At 43.0% G+C, this 25730-nt stretch overlaps 1 protein-coding gene across 1 annotated transcript; it reads right to left on the bottom strand.

Moving 5' to 3' along the window:
* Window positions 1–1229: 1229 nt before the first annotated feature.
* On the bottom strand, window positions 1230–25451 carry BTK (Bruton tyrosine kinase). The gene is made up of 19 exons (XM_060756345.2): window positions 25268–25451; window positions 22646–22837; window positions 21103–21204; window positions 19814–19882; window positions 19045–19126; window positions 17468–17596; window positions 14468–14538; window positions 14178–14359; window positions 13967–14029; window positions 12591–12645; window positions 11913–11995; window positions 11394–11521; window positions 10036–10110; window positions 9455–9626; window positions 8327–8543; window positions 7443–7507; window positions 5025–5143; window positions 3170–3327; window positions 1230–1892 (listed from the first exon to the last, which is right to left on the bottom strand). Exons 2-19 carry the CDS (start codon window positions 22784–22786, stop codon window positions 1821–1823), a joined length of 1983 nt encoding a protein of 660 aa, XP_060612328.2. The 5' UTR covers window positions 22787–22837; window positions 25268–25451; the 3' UTR covers window positions 1230–1820.
* Between the last annotated feature and the right edge of the window lie 279 nt (window positions 25452–25730).

Below are 25730 nucleotides of genomic sequence, written 5' to 3' on the forward strand. Positions count from 1 at the left end.
ACGGTTGGCGGGGACGAGAGACAGGGCCTTCTCGGTGGTGGCCCCTCGGCTGTGGAACGCCCTTCCCATGGACATTAGATTGGCCCCATCTCTCATGGTATTCCGTAAAAAACTGAAGACCTGGCTGTGTGTGCAGGCGTTCAAATAACTAGTATAATGATTGGTAATGAACATAGGAATGAACAATGGATGACGAATCTGGATTATGTTTTTGATGATGAGACGACTGGGTTTGGTTATGGTAGTAATTGTGTACTGAGCGGGTAATGTGTTAAGTTGTTAATTGTTGTTATATGTTGCATTGAATTATTGCTGTTTTTACTGACTGTGAACCGCTGTGAGTCGCCTTCGGGCTGAGAACAGCGGTATAGAAGCAAAGTAAATAAATAAATAAATCCATCCATCTTGCCCTTGGTCGGCCCCTCTTCCTTTTGCCTTCCACTTTCCCCAGCATCATTCCCTTCTCTAGGCTTTGCTGTCTCCTCATGATGTGGCCAAAGGACTTCAACTTTGTCTCTAGTCTCCTTCCCTCCAGTGAGCAGTCGGGCTTTATCTCCTGAAGTATGGACTGATTGGATCTTCTTGCAGTCCAAGGCACTCTCAGGACTTTCCTCCAACACCACAGTTCAAAAGCATCGATCTTTTGATAGATATCTATCTATCAGATATCTATAACAAATAGCAAAACGAAAGTTGCAAACTGTTAACAACCGTGCTGTGCTATTCTTATCTATGCTTGCTGGTTTAATCTGCAAATAAATCACTAAAGAATAACACTGGAAGAAGCAAAGACCATCAGCATTGAAGCGACAATCCTCTGCCATCATGCTGTTATGCCAGCCACATGACCTTGGAGGTGTCTATGGATAACGCTGGCTCTTCGGCTTAGACATGGAGATGAGCATCACCCCCCAGAGTCAGACACGACTGGACTTAATGTCAAAAGGAAACCTTTACTTTTTACCTGAATTCGCCCTACTTTTTTAAAAAAAAACTTAAAATGAAAAGCAGATCTGAACCTCGGGCAGGACAATGAATGAAGCAACAAAATACATTTCCTTTATATGCCATACTACATTTTGACATTACTTTTGTAATTAGGATTCAGTCATTGTACAGTGATTTCCTCAAGTCTTACAACCTTGAAATAATGTTTAAATCCCATTGTGTTAGACAACGACATCCATGCATTTTGATACTGTAAATCCACATTTAAGGAAATGAATGAATGAACAAATTGTTTATTGTACTCAAAGCCAACCTTAAAAACTGTGGCATAGACAACGAGAACTGGGAAGCCCTGGCCCTTGAGCGCTCTAGCTGGAGGTCAGCTGTGACCAGCAATGCTGTAGAATTTGAAGAGGCACGAATGGTGGGTGAAAGAGAGAAATGTGCCAAGAGGAAGGCATGACTGGGACCGCCTTCCACCTGGAAACCGATGTCCTCACTGTGGGAGAACATGCAGGTCAAGAATAGGGTTCCACAGTCACATACAGACCCGAACTTGGAGGACAATCTTACTCAGACAATGAGGGATCACCTAAGTAAGTAAGTGTTTCTTGTACTAGCCACAGGCCATGACATAAGACTTTTAAGGGGAAAGGCGTCTAACCAGTTTTTTGCCTTCAGAAGGGTGGTTGTTCATCATGAATTTCATATACAAGCCACTTGTTAATAGAAGCGAAGAGATAAGAAAGTTTTCTGTGGATTCAGCAATGTCTGCCATGATGGTCTCCTTGCAGATTGATCCATCCTATGTCCGTTCAGAAATTTATCAAGCAAAGACGGCACAAATGAACAGCAGCAAAAGGAATACCACTTCAAGGGTCTTCATTGGTCAAATCCACAATGTGACCCAGGAGAACGTGGAAGGTGGGGCGCTCCTCCGGTTTCTGGGGCAAAAGAAAAACAGTTATGTAGATTAAACTTTAAAAAAAAACCAAGATGGCATTTGGATGAACATTGAAAGTGCTCTCTCAGCAGAATGGCCCAAACAACGGGGAGAAATAGTGCATGGGTTGTTACAAATCAGAGTCGAATAAAACAAATACTCTCCAGGGAGTATGAATGTCATTGAGATTTTTCTTTTCTGGGTTGCTGTGAGTATTCTCGGCTGCATGGCCATGTTCCAGTAGCATTCTCTCCTGACGTTTTGCCCACATCTATGGCAGGCATCCTCAGAGGTTGTGAGGTCTGTTGCAAACTAGGCAAATGAGGTTTACCTATCTATGGAATGTCCAGGGTGGAAGAAAGAACTATGGTCTGCTTGAGGAAAGTGTGAATGTTGCAATTGACCAATTTTATTGGCCTTGCAGTTTCAAAGCCTGACTGGTTGCTGCCTGGGGGGATCCTCTGTTGAGAAGTATTAGCGGGCCCTGATTGATTTTTGTCTGGAATTTCCCTGTTTTGGGGGTGTTGCTCTTTATTTAGTGTACTGATTTTAGAGGGGGTTTTTAAATTCTGGTAACCAGATTTTGTTCATGGTTTCCTTCTTTCTGTTTTCTTTTCTTTTTGTAAGGAAAGCCTAACACAGTAGACTCGCACTTAACCTGCATCCATGGGGATTGGTGGATGCCAGATAATTGTTGTTTCTGGTTGCTTGCCAGTTGCTATTTAAAAAGGCCTAACTAATACTGCATGCCCCATACTATACCATACCATTGACTTGATATTGACATTGGAATACAGTCATTATAAGCAAATTAAGACTTTTAAAAATAAAAAGACCTAGCCAAAAAAAAAAATACTTTAAATCCATGACAGCTGGTCCATGAGGTTACAAAGAGTTGGAAGCGATGGAACAAATAAACAACAAATACTTTAAATAAAAATTAAAATAAATTCAATTCATAGTAAAAATGTTATATTGATTATGTGACATTTCCACTAAAAATTGAGTTTATTTTAATTTTATTTAAAGTATTGTTTCTTTGTGTGTGAGAGTGTGCATGTGTTTGCCATTTGCTTAAAAAGTTCTCATTGCTTGCGTTGTGGTTAAGGTTCTCCTGGAGTAGTGTCTTGGGCAGGCCTGGGCAAACTTCGGCCCTCCAGGTGTTTTGGACTTCAACTCCCACAGTTCCTAACAGCCTATAGGCTGTTAAGAATTGTGGGAGTTGAAGTCCAAAACACCTGGAGAGCCAAAATTCGCCTGGTCTTGGGGCTGCCTTACCTCATGCCAGCAGCTATACATGATGCTGTAGACTCTGTCCGAAGCCAACTGAGGACGGTAGAGACGCAGACCTTTGGTCACGTGGTCCGTTGTCTCGCTGTTGCTGAACCGCTCATAGGGCATCTTGCCCAAGCTGTAGAGCTCCCACATCAGGACGCCTGCCAGCCAGAAAAATACAACAGGAAGACATGAAATTACTCATAGTGCAGCCTTCTGTTAGCTATGTATAAATATATGAAAGGATATCCTAATGAAGAGGGAGCAGACTGGTTTTCTGCTGCCCTGGATACTAGGTCTCAATGGAGCCATGGGTTCGAATAACATGGAAGGAGATTCCACCTTAACATTAGGAAGAACTTCCTGACTTTAAGAAGAGCTGTTCAACAGTGAAACTCCAGTGGAAGCACCTTCCTTGGAAGCTTTTCAACAGAGGCTGAATGGCCATTTGTCGAGAGTGATTTAATTGTGCTTTTCCTGCATGACAGGAGAGAGTTGGACTAGATGTCCCGTGCGTTCTCTGCCAATATGATTCTCTGATTCAGGGATATCTCTTGGGATGCAGTTACACCATAGAATAAATGTGTTCGGACACTACTTTAACTGGGAGTTGTACTCTGATGGGCTACCAGCACTACCAGCACTCTTTGGCAGAGAAGGCTCAAGACCTTATAAACTACAACTCCCGTGATTCCATAGCATTGAGCCATGGCAGATCAAGTGGTGTAAAGCACCATTATTTCTACAGTGATGATTACCCTTAATTCTGCATAATGAGGGTCTTCAGGAGCAGGGGTGCCACGGGCTTACAATAGGAATCTACTTGAAGAGAAGGTGATCCTGATGGAAGTGGGAATGCCATGCATATCAATTCATTTAAGTTTTGTTTTTGCTTTGCCATGTATTTGTAGCCAGATTATAATTTGAAAAAAGCATGAATTAATTCCTATGCACACTGCACATATCTTATTTTTAGTGCAAAAACACTTTAAAATGATACAATAATTAAAATGAAGAACAATTTAAACAAATATAAGCTTATTAGTATTTCAGTGGGAAATGTGGGCCTGCTTTTGTCTAATGAGAAAGGTCTGTTATTGTTGTTTTGTGCTTTCAAGTCATTTCAGACTTAAGTTGACCCTGAGTGAGGGCCAGGTAAATGACTTTGGAGGGCCGTATCTGGCCCTCGGACCATAGTTTGAGGACCCCTGCCCTAGAAGCTAAGGATAAGGAATATGACCCCTCAGGAGTTGTTCATGGGTAACATTCATTGTTCATCATTACTGATGATGCTGCCTAGGGCTGATAGGAGTTGCAGTTCAGCAGCATTAAGGGGACAATCCAAGTTACACATTAATGTCTGGGATCTAATACCATTTTTATGTTCATTCTACAGAAGGGGTCAAACAGAAAAATCTGAGGAAAGGGAGAGTGAGATGAGAGATGAATTCATCCCTCAATGCAGAGAGGTGGGTGCATTATTATTAATAATTTATTTTGGTCCTGGCTTTTCTTGAACAAAAAAAATACACATTCAGATCCAAAACCACATTTAGATTCCACCAAAGCAGTTTGCTTCCTGTCCCTGGCATGGCCCCATTTTTGAGCTTACTAGTGGCAGTTTTTAGGAAGCTCTACAGTCCCCTTCCTGTTGTTGGTACTTCCGTTGCATTTGGAAGCCAACATTAAGTAGCTTTGACAGATCCTAAATCCATACAATTAGCAACACTGAAGAACTGGGACTCTACTCCTCACTCATTTACTGCCATCCAAAGCAGGGCTTGTGGATCCTAGCAGTAGTGCTGGGATCACCATATCTCTGACAGGTTGCAAGATTTTCCATGTGATTTGAACTCACCAAAAGCCCAGACATCTGATTTGCTACTGAACTTGCTGTAGAGAAGGACCTCTGGAGGGGACCAACGCACTGGAAACTTGGATCCCATGGAGCTAATATAATCATCATCCAAGACATACCTGTAAAGATTATGGTGTAATTGAGTTAACTTGGAACTGGAAAAAATGGTGGATGTCAGCAAACACAGCTGTTGCCGCCAGAAGTTAGAACACATTCAACAGAGATAAAGTGGGGGGGGGGGGGGGAGAATTTTTGCATCAAAACAAACTGATTCTGATGTGTGACTAGTCTTAATATTACTAAATATTCCTTCTGAATAACAATTAAAAAGCCACTGCTGAAATGAGAGAAGATCAGTTTTCAAAATGTTACATGAGTCTAGATCAGTGGTTCACAATCTCCCTAATGCCGTGATCCCCTAATACAGTTCCTCATGTTGCGATGACCCTAAACCATAAAATTATTTTCGTTGCTACTTCATAACTAATTGTGCTACTGTTATGAATTGTAATGTAAATATCTGATATGCAGATGTATTTTCGTTCACTGGATGAAATTTGGCACAAATACCCAATATGCCCAAATTTGAATACTGGTGTGGTTGAGGGGGAGATTAATTTTGTCATTTGGGAGTTGTGGTTGCTGGGAGTTATAGTTCACCTACAATCAAAGAGCATTCTGAACTCTACTGATGGAATTGAATCAAATTTGGCACAGAGAACTCCCACAACCAACAGAAAATATTGGAAGAGTTCGGTAGGCATTGACCTTGAGGTTTCGAGTTGTAGTTCACCTACATCCAGAGAATACCCATGACCAGCAAAAAATAATGAAAGGGTTAGGTGAGCATTGGCCTTGAGTTAGGGAGTTATAGTTCACCTATCTCCAAAAAGCACTGTGGACTCAAACAATGATGGATCTGGACCAAACTTGGCACAAATACTCGATATGCCCAAATGTGAACACTGGTTTGGGTGAAATAGACCTTGACATTTGGGAGTTGTGGTTCCTGGGATTTATAGTTCACCTACAATCAAAGAGCATTCTGAACTCCATCAACCATAGAATTGAGCCAAACTTCCCACACAGAACCCCATGACCAACATAAAACACGGTGTTTTCTGATAATCTTCAACACCCCTCTGACACCCCCTCACAGCCCACCCAGGGATCCTGACCCCCAGGTTGAGAGACACTGGTCTAGATAATGAATGGGACAAAGAACACAAGGGAATGGAGGAGTTTGGGCCCAAACCTTGGGGTTTTCCAGATAAAATCAAAACCACCACTCTAGAAGTCTTGATACTTCTGGAAACCTTTCCCCTTCTGGATGAGCCCTGAATTGTTAATAAACAAATTGTTGGTATATTGGAGATAAATACAACTGACTTCTATTTAGAAATTGCAAAAGATACAGAGCAAAAACAAGGCAATTTAAAAGGGGGTGGTGGGGAATCAGATAGGAACATTTGGGTCTCTTTTTAGACAGAGAAAGCGGGATAGAAATAAATAGGAGGAGGAGGAAAAATAAGAAAAGGAGGAGGAGGGAGTGGGCGAGTAAGAAGAAAAGATGAGGAAGAAGATAAGAAGGAAGGGGAGAAGAAAGAAAAAGAGGAAGAATATTTGTTCAGCTGGAAAATCTGCTTTTGAAAAAAATCCTGAGTCTAGCACTCTAAGATTTGCTTAAGTGGCGTAAAGCTATAAAGCAGTCAACATAAAAAGAGGTGGAAGAAAACAGTCACAAAATGAATGAAATAATGGTAGGAATTATTTCAGGGCCTCAGAAGCACAGCGGGTTAAACTGCTAGTTGCAGGAAATCTGCTGACCACAGGGTCAGCAGTTTGAAGCCACGAGTTGGGGTGAGCTCCCAACTGCCAGTCCTAGCTTCTGCCAACCTAGCAGTTCGAAAGCATGCAATGCAAGTAGATCAATAGGTACTGCCTCAGGGGAAAGTAAAAGTGCACCCCAAGCAGACATCCAGACATGTGGCAAAACACAATTGGAGATGCCTACAGACAACAGACTCCTCGGCATGGAAAAATGGAACAATAGCACCTCCCCATGTCCAGAGTTGAGCATCACCTCCAGACACCGGAGATGAAAAGGGAGAGGACTCTACCTTTGTCTATGTATTGCATATCATTGTTGTTGTTTACGGTGTAAAAGGCATTGAATGTTTGCCTTATATCTGTATACTGTAATCCACTCTGAGTCCTTCCATGGAGATAAAGTGGAATATAAATAAAATTTATTATTATTATTATTATTATTATTATTAGGAATTGAATAGTAAATACATGAGAGAGGAGGAAGCATATCAGGAGGTCACAAAGGCAAGGAGACAAGACAAAGCAAATTTGAAAGAGAGAGAAAGAGAGAGAGACCAATGAACCCAACTCTTTCCCAAACAAACTAACCTGGAGAGACCAAAATCAGAGACTTTGACAACACCTTGTTCATTGACCAAGCAATTGCGGGCAGCCTGTGGGAGAGAGAAGAGGAAGAGGTCTCAAGGGAAGAGCATGACAACCTAGAAAGGAAGAGAGTAATCACCTCTGTTCTTTACTCTCACAATTCAGATGCACTAAACTTAGAAAAGCACCTTATGATGAAAACTGGTCATTCCGCCTGGAGGAATCCGGGAGCCTTTGGAATTTGCATGTTCGTAATTTACTGTTCCTCCTGTCACTCATTATGATGGCGGAGAAAGCTTAACTCATTGTATTACCTCTTACATTGCTTGCTGCTTTTTCCATCACTTTCTGTTTTTTGAGTGGGGAAAATCCACTTGGGGTTACTAAGGAAAAGTGTAAGAATGTGTCTCTTAAATTAACATTGGAAATGAATGAGAAACTGTTAAACGTCATAACAATGAAATAACTTTGCTCGTGTTACTGTTTCCCTCTTTGTTTTTAAAACGTAACTGTGTTTGTTGTTTCCTTTGTCCTCTTCCTTCCCAAATAACTATGCTTAGATAATTGTTGCCTTTCAGACTTTGAGGGTAATGTACACATTCTTAGAATAAGCAGATTCTTCTGAAATTGTCTTCTGGAAGGAAGTTTGCAATGTCTATAGATGTCTCATGCACTCCAGATGCTTCAAAGCACAACTCTCATCATTGGGTTGTGCTTTGAAGGTTTTTTGGGCTGTATGACCATGTTCTAGAAGCATTCTCTCCTGATGTTTTGCTTGCATCTATGGCAGGCATCCTCAGAGGTTGTGAGACTATTTAGTCTCAAGGGGTAAAGCCCAGACAGAGGTTGGCCTGCATCAGGAGAATGGCAAAGAGTATTCAACCCACCAGGTCCCTGTGCAGGAACTGCTTGGACTCCAAGTACTCCATGGCCTCACAGACATCCTTGCACATCTCTAGAAGGTCAGTGGCTTGGAAGGACTGCCGACTGTCTCGTAGATAGTTCAAAAGGCACCCTTTGGAGAGGTATTCTGTGACAATCAGGATAGGTCTCTCCTTGGTGCAGACCCCAAACAGCTGCACAAGTTTTTCATGAGAGAGGTTCCTGAAGAAAAGCAGAAAGAGAAAGAGCAGAAGTCTGGAAGCTTTAGGGATTGGCAGTTTTGGCTTTGTCCAGCAGGCATAAAGAGATAGAAGTAATTGCTTAGAATATGTGAGACTGAAATAATAGCCACATATCTTAGTCTTTTAATGGGATTATGTTATGGGATTTACTTGGCAAGATTTGGGGTTTTTTGGGGGGGGGGTGTGCCTTTTTCTAAATCAGAAAGAGTATAAGTTACACAGTGGGTTTCCATGTTAATATCCTTTTTGAATCATGGTGCCCAAAACAGGACACAGGGTTATTCCAGGTAAAGTCTGACCAAAGCAGAATACAGTACAACTCCAACTTCCCTCCTAGACACGACACTCCTATTGATGCAATCCAGAATAACTTTTTTAGTTGCTGCAGTCCCTGGTGGCACAGTGGGTTAAACTGCTGTGCTGCTGAACTTGCTGACCAAATGGTTGGCAGTTCAAATCTGGGAAGTGAGTTGAGCCCCCGTTGCTAGCCCCAGCTTCTGCCAACCTAGCAGTTTGAAAGCATGCAAATGTGAGTAGATCAATAGTTACCGCTTTGGCGGGAAAATAACGGCACTCCATGCAGTCATGCTGGCCACATGACCTTGGAGGTGTCTATGGCTTAGAAATGGAGATGAGCACCACTCTCCAGAGTTGGACACTACTAGACTTAATGTCAAGGGGAAACCTTTACCTTTACTATCAAAATTTTCTCCCTTTCCATCTTTTTAATACACTACAATATCTTCTAATACACAGCAATATCTCCTAGCCTTACCAAAAAAGGATTTTGGAAACTTAACGAAGCCCTTATGCTGAAGGAGATTTCCTTGCCTTTGATCTAAGGAAAGGATCCTGAAAGAGGGGTGAAGAGAAGGATTTGCTGCCACTCACATCATGACTTTGGCTTCGTCAATAAATGCATCTTCCGACATGGAGCCTTCCTTGATCATTTTGACCGCCACGTCGTGCTGACCTCTCCATTTCCCATGCTTCACAACACCAAACTGCCCGGTCCCAAGCTCTTTTAGGAAGGTCAGGTCCTTTGGATCAATCTCCCATGCCCCTAGAACCAATGCAAGACACAGGAAGGGTGTAAATGGTTGTAGGAAAGGATGCAGAAGTTGGGGCATTTATCTCTCAGTATTCCAGGGAATCATCCAACAAAGTTACAGTCAGCTCTGCATGGTTTTTACCATCCATGGCTTGAAACTATTATTAAAAATCATTGTATATAATGGGATTTGAGCATTTACAGATTTTTGTAACCATGCAATGTCTGGAACTAAACCCAGCAGATACCAAGGATCCATTGCATTAGTCTAGGATCCTATGGGAAATTTAAATGGGCAGTTTTCTACTGAAACCAGTATTTTGTTTTACTTATCCCAAGTCCAGCTACCATTCCAGGGAAGTATAGCAAAGGAGCATAACATACACATATTGTCCCCAAATTCAAGACATTTAGTTATTACCATATCCAAGTCCTGCTGTGGAAGGAGCTGTTTTTTGTTGCGATGACACAGGGTACTTCAATCTGGATATAAGCCCTGGAGCATGTCAAAATAATTTATTTATTAGCAACCTATCGCAATGCAATTACAATTACTAAAAGTATATAAGTTGTGTTCATACAAAGTGACAAGACATCTATTTGAGGTTGCAAAGAGAAAGCCAACCCTGAAAAGCAGAGAGATATAAGAATGCTGCAATGCAATAGTTATAACACAATGAAAACACATGTACTAATTTAAAGTGATAAAGAAAGCCACATAGTGAGGAACTCACCACTTCATCACATTTACTAAATTCCACTGAGTGCTACTCTTAAAATCCAAAAAGCCACTCTTGTCATCACATTAGTTTGGCTTCAAGTGTAGGATAGAGCATTCTTTGCGTATTTTAAGTTTTAAGGAAACTTTTCAAAACTGAGAAAGGTGTATGTGGTTTTCAAGTGAGAGCGCTCATGGGCAGGATATCACTACAGAGCAATTGCATTAAAGAGTGCATGGGAAAGGTCATCAGTTTATGCCATTTATGGGGAAGAAAGTGGAGTCAAACTACTCAGTTGAGCAACAAAGTAGGAAAAGGCACATGCGAAAACCAGAGCTATTGGACCGGCATTGCACTGATGCTGCAAAATGTCACATTTGCTCGCTCAGTCTTCAATCACATCAATCAGTGTTCTCAACCCTGAGTAGTTTTCCCTTTTTCCTCCACATATTCATCAATTTTTTTCATGTCAGGAGCAACTTGAGAAACTACAAGTCCATTCTAGTGTGAGAGAACTGGCCATCTGCAAGGACATTGCCCATGGGATATCCAGCTGTTTTACCATCCTGTGGGAGGCTTCTCTCATATCTCCGCATGAGAAGCTGCAGCTGACAGATGGGAGCTCACCCAACTCCCCAGATTCAAAGCGCTGACCTTTCGGTCAGCAGTCCTGCTGGAAGTTTCTCTTATGTCCCCGCATGGGAAGCTGGAGCTGACAAACAGGAGCTCACCCTGCTTTCCAAATTCGAACCACCGACCTTTTGATCAGCAGGCCTGCCATCACAAGGGTTTAACCCAGTGGTTCTCAACCTGTGGGTCCCCAGGTGTTTTGGCCTACAACTCCCAGAAATCCCAGCCACTTTCCTAGCCATTAGAATTTCTGGGAGTTGAAGGCCAAAACATCTGGGACCCACAGGTTGAGAACCATTGGGTTAACCCATTGCACCACTGGGGGCTCCTATCTTCATCCTGAAACATCAGTTATTCGCCTACAGTCTATTGTACTCACTTGCTAAGATCAGCAAAGGAAGGGGAAAGATCCCACTCAGATCCTCCTTACCTGCTGAGTTGTGTTGATGGTAGTTGATGAGCTCTGGGATGGTGCTGAAGAGGTGCTTTTCTGCCAGGAAATACTGGTTCTGGGCTGTGGAGCAAACCACATAATGGCGGATGGTCCCTTGGGGTTCCCTGTAAAAGCAACCATGCACTGATGATGTCCAGAGTTACAGAAGTTAAGGTTTATGAACTCCAAAGCCCATAATGTCCAGTTATTTGGTGGTTCTAGGAGTTATGGTCTGAAAAACTAACTTTCAAAACTATGTTAATGTTACAAAGAGATCAGGAAGGGCAGATACATTCTCTGGCCTTCAAAGCCCCTCATATTATACTCTAGAGCCGTGGTTCTCAACCTGTGGGTCCTCGGGTGTTTTGTCCTACAACTCCCAGAAATCCCAGCCAGTTTACCAGCTGTTAGGATTTCTGGGAGTTGAAGGCCAAAACATCTGGGAACCCACAGGTTGAGAACCACTGCTCTAGACTGACGACATTAGCAAACTCCACATTAGCAAACTCTACTTACCCAGATGATTTGGCAAATACAGAGACAGTATATTTCCCCGTGTTCCTAGTGGAATCTCGGACAATGAAGCCACCATCTTTACCCTGAAAATTAAAAAAAATACAGAGGACAATCCTGATATATGAAATGCGTAAGTGGGTAGGAAACATTGAGAGATCTTCCCATATACCAGAAAGATTCTTCCTGCTTTAGAAGGATGACGCCCAGCACCTTAAGTTCAATCAGATCTTATCAAATCTTTGCTTCTATCAAAATAACAGGCAGGACTCAGAGCTGATCCTGCCATTAAGGAGATAGAGGCAAACACTTTTTAGGCAGAAAACTTGGAAATGGTAGTATATTGTTAATTATTTACCAATTATTTACCTCGTGGCACAATGGGTTAAACTCTTGTGCCAAAAGGTCAGTAGTTTGAATCTGGGGAGCAGGGTGAGCTCCCGTCTGTCAGCTCCAGCTTCCCATGCGGGGAAATGAGAGAAGCCTCCCACAGGATGGTAAAACATTAGGGCACCCCCTGGGCAACATCCTTGCAGACAACCAATTCTCTCACACCAGGAGCGACTTGCAGTTTCTCAAGTTGCTCCTGACACACAAAAAATTTTTTTTACCAAAGCAATGGTTTGTATGTTTGATTTTCCCATTTTTCTTTCCACAAGCCATCCATATTTGCGCACTCACCTCTTGCTTTAGCAGCTGCTCTGCTTGCCTTCTGGTGATGTTTTTTGAATACCACCTGAAACATAAAATGATGCATTTTTCTGTCGTTCTTATTACTATGTCCCTTCAAGTCTTTTCTAACTTAAGGTAATCCAGTTCTAGGGTGTTCTTGGAAATATTTCTTTAGAAACTTTACCAGTGCCATTCTCTGAACCTGAAAGACTGGGATAGGGTTGCAGGGGGTGTACACAATGAGGCTCAAACTGTTAGTTAGTTAAAGGAGAACTACTAACTCTCCAATTTGCTCTGAAGCCTACATTTGCTGAAGTAGTTGACCCTATGAAGGGAAGGTGCAGACACTCAAAGATGGGAACTGATGAAGCATTTATATAAAAGGTTTTCCCATCATATTAAGTCAGCATTTCTCAACCTGGAGGTTGGGACCCCTGGGGGGGTGTCAGAGGAGTCGCCAAAGACCATCAGAAAGCCCAGTATTTTTGGTTGGTCATGAGGATTCTGGGTGGCCCGATTCTGTCCTTGGTGGGGTTCAGAATGCTCTTTGATTGTAGGTGAACTATAAATCCCAGCAATGTCAACTCCCAAATGTCAAGGTCTGTCTTTCCCAAACTCCACCAGTGTTCACATTTGGGTATATTGAGGATTAGTGCCAAGTTTGGTCCAGATCCATCATTGTTTGAGTTCACAGTGCCCTCTGGATGTAGAGGAACTACAACTCCAAAACTCAAGGTCAGTGCCCACCAAAGCCTTCCAGTATATTCTCTTGGTCATGGGAGTGCCAAGTTTGATTCAATTCCATCATTGGCGGAGTTCAGAATGCTCTTTGATTGTAGGTGAACTATAAATCCCAGCAACTACAACTCCCAAATGACAAAATCAACCCCACCAATATTCAAATTTGGGCACATTGGGTATTTGTGCCAAATTTGGTCCAGTTAATGAAAATATACCCTGCATATCAGATGTTTACATTACAATTTATAACAGTAGCAAAATTGGGTTGTTGTAGGTTTTTTCGGGCTATATGGCCATGTTCTAGAGGCATTCTCTCCTGACGTTTCACCTACATCAATGGCAAGCATCCTCAGAGGTAGTGAGGCTCACTGCCTCTGAGGATGCTTGCCAAAGATAAAGGCGAAACATCAGGAGAGAATGCCTCTAGAACATGGCCATATAGCCCGAAAAAACCTACAACAACCCAGTGATTCCAGCCATGAAAGCCTTCGACAGTAGCAAAATTACAGTTATGACATAGCAACAAAAATAATGTTATGGTTGGGGGTCACCACAACATGAGGAACTATATTAAGAGGTCACGCAGCATTAGGAAGGTTGAGAAACACTGTAGTAAGTTCTGTCCTCAGACCAAAGACACTCACTCAAATATTTCCAGTGAATCTCTTGCTTCAGTGACGTAGTTGCTAGGAATATAACCTTGTTTCCTACAGGAGAGAAGAAAATAAGGCAATAAGCTGCTGTTTGGAATGGAGAAGGAGCCATATAAAGAAAGGACTGTACTGTGTGGCATCCACACAAGTGCTATCAACCCAAGGGAGGGCTTTGGACCTCTCTCTGCTCTGGGCCTCTTACCCCGCTTGGTCTTGGGCTCTCCACCAAGACTCATTGCTCTCCTCAAGGACCAGGTACTCTTCGCCTTTCTGCAGCTGCAGATCCTGCTCATTCATGGGGGTGTAGTCATAGAGAGCCACAACTTTCCGTGTCTTAGATGGAATGCTGGCTGCTGGCGTGGGGGGAAGCTGCTTCTTCATCATCTTGGCGAGGAGGAAGACATGAAACAGAACAGCAGAAAGGCATTTAGGTGGCCTCTCCCAGGACCACACCTCATAACTTTCTGCAGAAATAGCTGGTGTTGCTCGTACCTGGTTCTCCTCTGGAGTTGGAGGTAGAGGCTTGTCGGCCTTTTGAATAGAACCGGCATTTCTGGAACCTCCTTGAAGAAGAAAAATTATTTATGTATTATTTATTTACTAGATGTACCCGCCACATACATGTTGCTGTGGCCAACCTTCCTTCCTTCCTTCTTTCTCTCCTTCCTTCCTTCCTTCCTTCCTTCCTTCCTTCCTTCCTTCCTTCCTTCCTTTCTCTCCTTCCTTGCTTCCTTCTTTTCCTCTCTTTCTTTCCTTCCTTCCCTTTTTTCTTTCCTTCTCTCCTTCCTTCCTCCTTCTCTTCCTTTTCCCTTCCCTCCCCCCTTTTCTTTCCCTTCCTCTTTCTCCCCTCTCTTCCTTCTCTACCTATTCTTGGATTGCAACTCCCAGCAGCCCTCCTGATCAATCTATCTACTTACCTATCTATCTCTATCTAATCTAGCTATCTATCTTATCTATCTGGAGGATTGCTGGGAGTTGCAGTCCAGGAATAGGAAATTGGAAGTATGCAGGGAGTGGGATGCTCTCAAAGAAATCCGAGGAGGAGAAAGCTTGCAGCTTGGAAGCAGTGCATTTGGGTCATCCTCCTCTCCTAAAGGGCCTGATCTAGGGGATGCTGGAAGCTGTAGTCTGGAAGAGAGTGTGGATATGCTATTGTGTGTTTTGTTTGTTGTGGGAGCCGTTTTGCACATGCGCTGTAGCATCTTTTTGCTTTTTTGGCTTTTTAAGTCCCTTCTGCTGTATTTTTCAGTGATTTTATAAGTGATGGTCACTTGTTGGCCTGATAGGTGTCTTGTGTCCAAATTTGGTGTCAATTCATCCAGCAGTTTTTCAGTTATGTTATTCCCACAAACAAACATTACATTTTTATTTATATAGACTAGCTGTCCCCTGCCATGCATTGCTGTGGCCCAATTTGTGTATATGTGTTTTTGTGTGTATATGTGTGTATTTATGTGTGCATATATTTGTATATATGTGGTTTTGTGCATGTATTTTTTATTTTTTGGCTTTTTAAGTCTCTTCCACTGTGTGTTTTAGTGTTTTTATGAGTGGTGGTCACTCATTGGCCCGAGAGGTGTCTTGTGTCCAAATTTGGTGTTAATTTTCCCAGTGGTTTTTGAGTTATGTTAAGCCCACAAATTAACATTACATTTTTATGTATATAGATTGCACTTATATACCACTCTTCTTATACCTGGGGGGACTCAAAGCGGTTCACAACATAGTAATGACAAAATTCAATGCCTCACATATTTAAAAATAAACCACATATCTAAAATACATATAGCTATATATCAAAACCAATGAAATGATAAAATAACAGACATGGACATAGATATAAAACAAAACAGTAGATGTTCAAGTTTACACACAGAATGGACAGAGAAGTCTCTCTCTCTTCACCTCTCTATTAGTGTCTCTTCTTTGTTTCAATCAATTGAAACTTTATTATGGTCCAAAGACTCAATTTGCTCAGTGGTGAAAGATGCACGACTGCAGACTCATAAGGTCAATTAAACACAGGATGACATGCAGTGTAAGATGCATATGAACAAAGGCAAGAATACTGCAAATAGATACAAGGCCAGTTTCAGCCTGAGTCTAATTCAGGAAGTTGTCTTATCCTGGCTACCTCAGATAGAAACTTTGTTGTCTATGCCTTCTGTTCACATGTCATCTCTAGGTAAGTGAATAATGACCCAAGAAGAGGAGCTAATGCTTCCTAATTCCTTAGATAGTGACATGGATTGGCACCCAAAGAAGAGGGAAATTATGAATGGGCAGTAGAAACAAGGAATAGAAGAGCTGGTGACCCAGCAAAAGAGAGAGCATCTTAACCCCATCCTTCACAAACTCCACCAAAGCTGCTGAAAGTACAGTACAGTCTCGCTTATCCGACCTTCACTTATCCGACATTCCGTCCTGTCCGACACTCTTATCCGACACCCCCGTTTTCCTCCAGCATTTCCTCTTCAATTAAAGAAGTGCTCCCCAACTTTCTCTCCATTCTCAATAAGTGAACAATGAGAAGGAGGGAGAAAACAGGGGAAAGAGGCAGGACCAGAAGGGGAAGCGTCCTCTGTCCTTCCTTCTGTAATTTTCATACTCCTCTTCCGCATCCGGGCACTTCCTGCTGGGCCGCTCTAGCCCCAAGGCATTGCCTTGCCTTAACTCTTCTCTGTTGTTAGTATTCTAGGTGTCTAGCACCGCATTGGATGATTAACAGTAAGAGCTCCGAATTATCCGGCATTTTCATTTATCTGATGTTCTACCACCCCATTTATGTCAGATAAGCAACCATCAATGCAAGGTATTAGACAGAACTTTTGGACCCATTGAAGGCAGTTCCGAAGGCCAAAAGGCGCAGCAAGCTGTCCAAAGGAGAATGCCTCCGCTCACACTGCATAAGCGACCATGGCAAAACTGGTGGAGCTAGGCTTCCAGCTGGTTGACAACCCACCTTATTCACCAGATCTAGCTCCCTCTGACTATCATCCATTTCCAAACCTGAAGAAACACTTCAAGGGTACCAAATTTCACACCATTTATGATGCCATAGTTGCTACAGATGACTGGATTGAGGCACAACCAAAATCCTTCTTTTTGGAACTTGGAATACCAATGTAAGAAGTGTGTTGATATCAGTGGAGAGTATGTGGAATAAATCTAAAGTGCCATCTTCCTATCTCATTTCCTTCTGGGTAAATCCAAAGACTTATCAGCAGCCCCTCATATATGGAAGGGCAGGTGGCCAGTCTTTGAAGTTCTAAGTAAAACTCACTTGATTCAACACACAAAGGCCTCCCTGGAGATGCTGTTTTTATTGACACCTCTGTTATATTCATATATAGTGAAAGTTAATGGTCTGTTATAATGAAAAAGAAGTAGATAAGGGATGGGAAGCAAACTAAATAAAGATGGAGCACAGAGGTTGACATGAAAGAGAGGAGACAGGAGGAGGCTGATGACCACACCGATGCGATCACTTACTTCTGCTCTTTTCTCCAACAATTTGGCAACCCATTGCCATTTTAGCGGTCTGGAAGCAACAGAGGTACTGCCCATCAGTCCAGAAGCAGGGGTGATACTTCTGTGCCAGGTTGCTGTTGTAGCGAATCACTGCAGAGAAAAGTATTTGTTTTATTTTGGTAGTAGATGCTGCTGTTTTCCCCCCAGGTTTGTGGATTTTCGGTATCCTGATCTGTCTCTTGAACTCTTGGAACCCTGAAACCTTGAATCTCTGGACTGGCTTTTGACTATAGTATAGACTCTTGATCCCTGGACTTGACTCATTGAACTCTCAGCATTTTGACGACTGGACTGGACCCTTTGACTACGGTGTTCTCTTGAACCTGCATCAGTGTTTGCTAGCAGTCTTTGTTTTATTATTCTGTGGCTGGGTGCTATCTTAATGTTTTATATTTTGGACTATGAAAATAACCAGAAAATGAGTGCTGCTTTAATTAAACAGTTCGATATAAACTGGGAGTTGTTTTGGTTCATCTCTGCCTGTTTACTGGCAGATCCCTGGCATTGTGACAGGTATATTGTAGTTCAGTGAACCAATACAGCTCTCCAACTGAGAATGATAAGTGCAGCACCTCAAACTGCACAATCCAGGATGGAAAAAAAAAATAAAAACAGAAGAGAGAAAGTTGTATTTCACATCATAGGACATCTCAACAAACTTTGGCCTGGTTTTAGAAAAACTCCAGCACAGACCCAAGAAACACCCCACTCCCATAGAAAATAATAGAATGAATGAGAAAAACCTTGCAAAAATTCGAGGAAACATATTCCGAGAACTTGTGCTTCTTTAGACTACTCTGGAAGATCTTAATATTACTTTTAACACATTACTTCAAAGAACTGGTTACTTTAACTTTGGCTGTCCTTCAATCCTAATTTCTAGTTCGCTTTTCATTCTGACGTCTGTCTGGTTCTTTGTCAATGCTTTCCAGTTTGTTTGTTTATTTATTTATTTACAGTACTTATATTCTGCCCTTCTCACCACGAAGGGGACTCAGGGCGGAACACAGAACACATAGACGGCAAACATTCAATGCCAATTATACAATGACAAGACAGACAGATATATTTAGGCTTTTTCTCATCATTCGGCATCTTTTGGAGGCTGTGCTCGGTTCCGGCCACAGGAGAGCGCTGTCGCTCCATCTCCTTGCGGAAGAGCTTTCTTTGTTCATAAACTTTCCTCCAAACGCCATGCCGAAAATACCTTCCTGCTTAATGCGGTTCCTATTCATCTACTCGTATTGCTGTTTTCGATCCGCTAGGTGAATGGGGGAGCTAGGCTGAATATCAGGAGCTCACCCTGACCCGGCTTCGAATAGTCAACCTTTTGCTTGGCAAGATTTATTGCAGTTGCAGCTAGTGATTAACCTGCTGTGCTAAAGCTGGCCTTCATCCTGCAGCCCTGACTTCTGGATTTACTTTTGCTTTATCGTCTGTTCCTGACTCCCTCTTCTGTCACACAGCTAGGTTTTCCCAGGCTCATCTTGTCTTTTACTTCTTTGAAATATATATGTTTAAACCACATAAAGACTCACCACTCTTTAACTGCTGGATCCAACGGCTCCGTAATTCTTCAGTTGGTGAGAATACATAGAGAGGTCCTTCATCATACACAATCTGAAAGACACAGAGGGATGTTTACAGCTTGTATATTGTCCTGCTCTTGTGTTAAAGGTAAAGGTAAAGGTTTCCTTTAACATTAAGTCTAGTCGTGTCCAACTCTGGGGGATGGTGCTCATCTCAATTTCTAAGCCAAAGAGCTGGCATTGTCCGTAGACACCTCCTAGGTTATGTGGGCAGAATGGCCGCATGGAGCGCTGTAACCTTCCTGCAGAAGTGGTACCTATTGATCTACTCACACTTGCATGTTTTGAACTGCTAGGTTGGCAGAAGCTGTGGCTAACAGCAGGAGCTCACCCTGCTCCCTGGATTTTGGTCAGCAAGTCCAGCAGCTCAGTGGTTTAACCTGCTGCAACACCAGGAGACCCTTATGTTAACATTACATTTAAAAAAAATTAGAGGAAATGGGGAGGTCGAAAGAAGACAAATTATGATATTTGTCCCAACTGGTAATTTAGCCCTGAAAGCATTGGCTCCAGTTTTGCAAGATTTTGGAATTTAGCTGTACTTTCTGGAGGAGGAACAACATTGCTCATGTCTTGTATGTCATGCATGTAAAAGAGAGGTATAGTGATGTCTTCCACATATGTGCTAATAGGTGGTTTAACGTGAGATGGTTGCAGCTGGAATGCCATCAAAACAATGTTAGAGACAGATAATCCCATATCTGTGAGAGTAACTCACCTGGAAAGGGTAGGGGAAACGCTCTATAATGGAGATCTGTTCTGGCTCATTTAAATCATCTCCTTTTTTCTGTGTGTAAGAGAGACAGACGATTAGAGGCTGGCTTCCCAATTCAAAACACACATCCAGAAGACTGCGTTGATTTGAGTATTCTTTCCAATAGTCCAGTGACATGTTGGGAAGGCACCTTCTTAATCGGAATATTAAAAACACAGCCTGCCATTTCGATCCTTTAGCCATGGATGGAATATATTTGGCCCATCCTTGCATAAGGGCATGGCAATGGCATCTGGAATAGCATGCGCTCTACCTCTTAGGGTACATCTACACTGTGCAGTTTGACATCACTTTAATTGCTATGGCTCAATGCTATAGGACCATGGGTGTTGTAGTTTTGAAAGGTCTTTAACCAACTCTGCTAAATAGTGCCAAACTACAAATCCCAAGATTCTATAGCGTTGAGCCATGGCAGTGAAAGTGGTATCAAACTGTCTTAATTCTACAGTGTATAAAAAGGTAAGGTAAAGGTTTTCCCCGGACATAAAGTCTAGTCGTGTTCGATCTGGGGGTTGGTGCTCATCTTCATTTCTAAGCTGAAGAGCCGGCGTTGTCCATAGACACCTCCAAGGACATGTGGCCAGCATGACTCCATGGAGCGCTGTTACCTTCCCGCCAAAGAGGTATTTATTTATTTATCGTGTCAGGAGCAACTTGAGAAACTGCAAGTCGCTTCTGGTATGAGAGAATTGGCCGTCTGCAAGGACGTTGCCCAGGGGACGCCCAGATGATTTTTGATGTTTTTATCATCCTTGTGGGAGGCTTCTCTCATGTCCCCGCATGAGGAGCTGGAGCTGATAGAGGGATTTGAACCTGCAACCTGTCAATCTTCAGTACCTATTGATCTACTCACATTTGCATCTTTTCAAACTGTTAGGTTGGCTGAAGCTGGGGCAAATAGCGGGAGCTCACCCCGCTCCCCAGATTCAAACCTGTGACCTTTCGGTCAGCAATTTCAGCAGCTCAGCGCTTTAACCCACTTTATATGCAGCCTGAAGTATGGTTCCTTCTCCCACTTCCTCTGAGACGGGGGGAAAATGCTGGGTAGCTGAGGGCTAGATTCCATATGTATTGGTAATATGGGCAACACCTGGAAGAGGCAATGCCAGTGTGTCACACTGCTTTGTAGTGTGACCCATGGAAAGGTATATATAGGTTTAAAGGCATCATCCTGCAGTGGCGAAGAGAGAGATGCAGAGATGCATTCCAATAAAAATGCACAAATGTCTCACTTCTGGGATCCGCCGTTCTGGAGGAGGGTTGTTCTCTGGTGTCACAGTTTCCACACAGGTGACCTTCTCAATATCCACTGAACCCTTCTTGCTTCCTCGTCGCTGCAAGATGGAGATGGGGATGCTTTAGATAGGTTTCTGCCTTTGCTTGACTAGGGATGATGAGAGTTGCAATTCTCCCTCATCTAGAGGGCAAAAACAGAAGCCCCCTTCCTTCTCTTCCACCCTTTCGTCCTTTCTTCCTTCTCTGCTTTCTTTCTTCTTCCTTCCCTTTTGTCTTCTCTCTTTCCTTTATTTTCCCTTCCTTCTCTTCCTCCCTCCCTCCCTTCTCTTTTTCCTCCCTCCTTCCCTCCCTCCTTCCCTTTCATCCTCCTTCTCTCTTTTCTTCCTTCCTTTCATCCTTTTTGTCTTTCCACCCTTCTCTCTCCTTCCTCCTTACCTCCCTTTTTCTCCTTCCATCCTTCCCTTCCACCTTTTTGTCCTCCTTCCTTCCCTCTCTCCCTCTTTCTCCTTCCTTCCTGACTTTCCTTCCTTCCTTCCTTCTGTTTCTCCCTCCTTCCCTTCCTTCTCTTTTTCCTTCCTTTTTTCTCTCCTTCCTTCCATCCTCCTCCTCCCTTCTCTTTTTTCCTACTTTCCCCCATTTCATCCTTTCTTCCTTCTCTCCTTTCTTCCTTCTTCCCTTTTTCTTCTCTCTTTCCTTTATCTTTCCTCCCTCCCTCCCTTCTCTTCCTCCCTCCCTCCCTTCTCTTTTTCCTTCCTCCTTCCCTCCCTCCTTCCCTTTCATCCTTCCTTCTCTCTTTTCTTCCTTCCTTTATTCCATCCTTTTTCTTTCCTTCCTTCTCTCTTTCCTTCCTCCTTACCTCCCTTTTTCTCCTTCCTTCCATCCTTCCCTTCCACATTTTTGTCCTTCCTTCCCTCTATCCCTCTTTCTCCTTCCTTCATGTCTTTCCTTCCTTCCGTTTCTCCCTCCCTCCCTCCCTTCTCTTTTTCCTTCCTTCCTTACCTCTTTCCTCCCTCCTTCACTCTTTCTCCTTCCTTTCTTCTCTTTTCTTCCTTCTCTTACTCCCTCCCTTCTCTTTTTCCTTCTGTCCCCCATTTCATCCTTCCCTCCCTCCCTCTCTTTTGTCTTTCCTTCCTACCTTACCTCTTTCTCCTTCCATCCTTCACTTCCTCCCTTTCATCCTTCCTTCCTTCTCTTTTTCCTTCCTCCTTCTCTTCCTTCCTTCCATCACTGGGCAGCCATTCCTCCTAGAAGGGAGTGCTAGGATGCAGCCCCCAAGTTAGAAAGTTTGCCCACGCCTGACCTAGACTGTTTTTAGGAATTTTAAAAGGGGTTTGTGGGTGGTTTTCTAAAATGTTTTTATGATTAAGTTTTTATTGGTACATCACCTTAGTAGCCTTTGTGGGTTGAGAGACGATATAGAAATAATTCAAGTTCAGATACGTAAATAAAACAATAATAATGCCATAGGCTGCTGAGCTGAGTTCTTCCTGGTGTGGAACCCACAACAGTGGCTCTCTCTTCCCCTGGATAGATACTCACCCCACGCTCAAAGTCATACTCATAATAGGAGAGCTTGCTCTCCGTCAGCAGGAAGAAGCGCTTCTTGAAGTTGAGCGGAGAGGTCTTTTTCTTCTGCTGAGAACGTTTCAGGAAGATGCTTTCCAGGAGGACATTCGACATGGTGCTTGTCTCCTCCTCCCTTTCTTCTGTGGTATATCTGCTGGGCTGCCGCTGACAATAAAAGGTGATTTGGGTTGGCTAAAAACACTGTTACAAATGACGAAGCTCCACAGATGACTATATTTGCAATTGTTAATTGTCATCAAGTCAGGCAACCTGATGAGTGAGAGACCACCATCCTCATTGACAGCTCTGTCCAGATCTTGAAAACTCAAGACTGTGGATGAAGGCAATCCACCTGCAATGTGGTCTTCCTCTTCTCCTGATCTCTCCCACTTACCAAGCATTATAATCTTTCCTAATGAATCATATCCTCTCGAGGTGTATCCAAGAACCACAACTTCTTGAGAAAGTTCAAGAGTTACTTGCGTTTGGACACATTTCATGATTGTTCTGGCAATTGGTGATCTCTGTAGAGATCAGGAGAGTAAATAAAGAGCACTCAAAAAGCAGGGGAGCTCCAGACAAGAATCAATCACGACCAGCTAACACCTCCAACAAAGGATTCCTCCAGGCAGCAATCAGCCAGGCTTTGGATCTGCAAGGCCATTCAATGCTAATTAAGGTGGCCATTTGCAACATTCACACTTGCTTGAAGCAGACAAGAGTTCTTTCTCCCACCCTGGACATGCCACAGATAGATAATTCTTACGTGCCTAGTTTCCGACAGACTCCTCAACCTCTAAGGATGTCTGCCATAGATGTGGGCAAAATGTCAGGAGAAAATGCTTCTGAAACATGGCCATACAGCCCGGAAAACTTACAGTGACCCAGTGATTCTGAAAGCTTTCGAAAGCACATTGATTTCTGTAGAAATCTCTCCCAGCACCACGTTTCAGAGGAGTTGATTCTCTTCCTGTCCGCTTTCTTCACTACCTAGCTTTCATAATAATACATAGAAACCTGTTTCTACACTTGAAGATCTTGTCTAGTTCTTTCATTGCTCCTCTTCCTAGTCCTCCTGATCTTCTGATTTCTTGACTAGAGTCTCCATTTAGATTTACAACTGACCCAAGCTATGGGAAGTCTTTGCCTATTTGGGTGTCTTCATCATTTACTTTAAGATTGTGTCAATAATCTGTGGTTATTATTTTGCTTTCTTAATATTCAACTGTAACTGTTTTTGCACTTTCTTCCCTGTCATTCCTTAGTAGAAAAGCAATGTATCAATACTTTATATAACAAAGTAGCAAAGATCCAATCGGTAACAAACCTATTATTTGCCTGTAAATCAGTTAGTCCAATTGCAAAGTTGCAGAACACCTGTACATTTGGTTGTTATGAGTTTTCCGGGTTGTATGGCCAGGTAGTAAGAAGCCAGACCTTGAAACTGCTAGGCCATTAAATGCTAATCAAAGTGACCAGTTGAAAGATTCACACCTAGCTCCAACAGACAAGAGTTCTTTCTCCCACCCTGGACATTCCACAGAAATATAAACCCAAATTTCCTACTTCCAACAGACCTCACAACCTCTGAGGATGCCTGACATAGATGCAGTCAAAACATCAGGAGAGAATGCTTCTGGAACATGGCCAGACAGCCCGCAAAACTGACAACAACCCATTGATTCCAGCCATGAAAGCCTTTGACAATACCTATAAATTTGTCCAGAACAGAGTGTAGAAAAGTTTCATTTTTGGACTATATCTTCCAGAATCCCACAGACAGACAACTGGCAATTCTAGGAGTTGTTGTCGAAGGTTTTCATGGCTGGAATCACTGGGTTGCTGTGAGTTTTCCGGGTTATATGGCCATGTTCCAGAAGCATTCTCATCTGACGTTTCACCCACATATATGGCAGGCATCTTCAGAGTTTGTGAGGTTTATTGAAAACTAGGCAAGTGGGGTTTATATATCTGTGGAATGATGTCCAGGGTGGAAGAAAGAATTCTTGTCTGCTTGAGGCAAGTGTGAATGTTGCAAGATGTTGACAAGCTGGAATGTGTCCAGAGGAGGGCGACTAAAATGATCAAAGGTCTAGAGAACAAGCCCTATGAGGAGCAGCTGAAAGAGTTGGGCATGTTTAGCCTGCAGAAGAGAAGGCTGAGAGGAGACATGATAGCCATGTATAAGAGGAAGTCACAGGGAGGAGGGAGCAAGCTTGTTTTCTGCTGCCCTGGAGACTAGAACACAATGGAACAATGGCTTCAAACTACAAGAGAGGAGATTCCATCTGAACATGAGGAAGAACTTCCTGACTGTGAGAGCCGTTCAGCAGTGGAACTCTCTGCCCCGGAGTGTGGTGGAGGCTCCTTCTTTGGAGGTTTTGAAGCAGAGGCTGGATGGCCATCTGTTGGGGGTGCTTTGAATGCAATTTTCCTCCTTCTTGGCAGAATGGGGTTGGACTGGGTGGCCTATGAGATCTCTTCCAACTCTATGATTCTATTCTATGATTCTCTTTCCCGCCCCAAATAGTTCTCTGTCTCCCTGCCACGTTCCTTCTGAGTTGGCCCAAAAGCGAAAAGGAAAAGGGGACTCACTGGTTATCTCTCCTCCTTGCTGTTCATGAGCTCCAGGTGACTCCTGTTCACAGGCAAAACTTTCCTCGAGATGCCTCCGGACTCTGGATCCACCAACGCATTTAGGATATTCTTTGAGAGGAATATCAATAGTGGAAGGAGATTGCTTCAAAGAGCTGCCTTGAACTGCAGGGAAGACTGTCATCCGGAGCTAACCCCACCCTTTCAGTTCCCCTTTTCTTAGTTTCTGACCAAACTGACTTGGTTTCATTTCAGCCACGAAGCCACCTTTCAGAAGAGAGAGTTCTAGCTAAAGCAAGCAAACCAGACCATGCCTGGTTAAAAAAGGTTACGATGGTACCAAACTGTATTCGTTCCACACCCCATACTGATAGTTCTGCTTCTCCCTGACTTTCCCTCTCTTCCCATCTATGATCTCTTCAACACTGCCATGTAATCCAGATTATCAAAGCATATTAATCTA

The sequence above is a fragment of the Anolis sagrei genome, chromosome 10, assembly GCF_037176765.1.
Source record: "Anolis sagrei isolate rAnoSag1 chromosome 10, rAnoSag1.mat, whole genome shotgun sequence".
Taxonomy (NCBI): Eukaryota; Metazoa; Chordata; class Lepidosauria; order Squamata; family Dactyloidae; genus Anolis; species Anolis sagrei.

Coding starts and splice junctions, on each gene's coding strand:
- BTK (XM_060756345.2), bottom strand. CDS start 22,786: ATGTCGAATGTCCTCCTGGAAAGCATCTTCCTGAAACGTTCTCAGCAG. Junction 19,127..19,813: donor GTTTCCCCTACCCTTTCCAG/GTGAGTTACTCT, acceptor TGTGTCTTTCAG/ATTGTGTATGATGAAGGACC. Junction 12,646..13,966: donor GATTCACTGGAAATATTTGA/GTGAGTGTCTTT, acceptor TTTATGTTTCAG/GTGGTATTCAAAAAACATCA.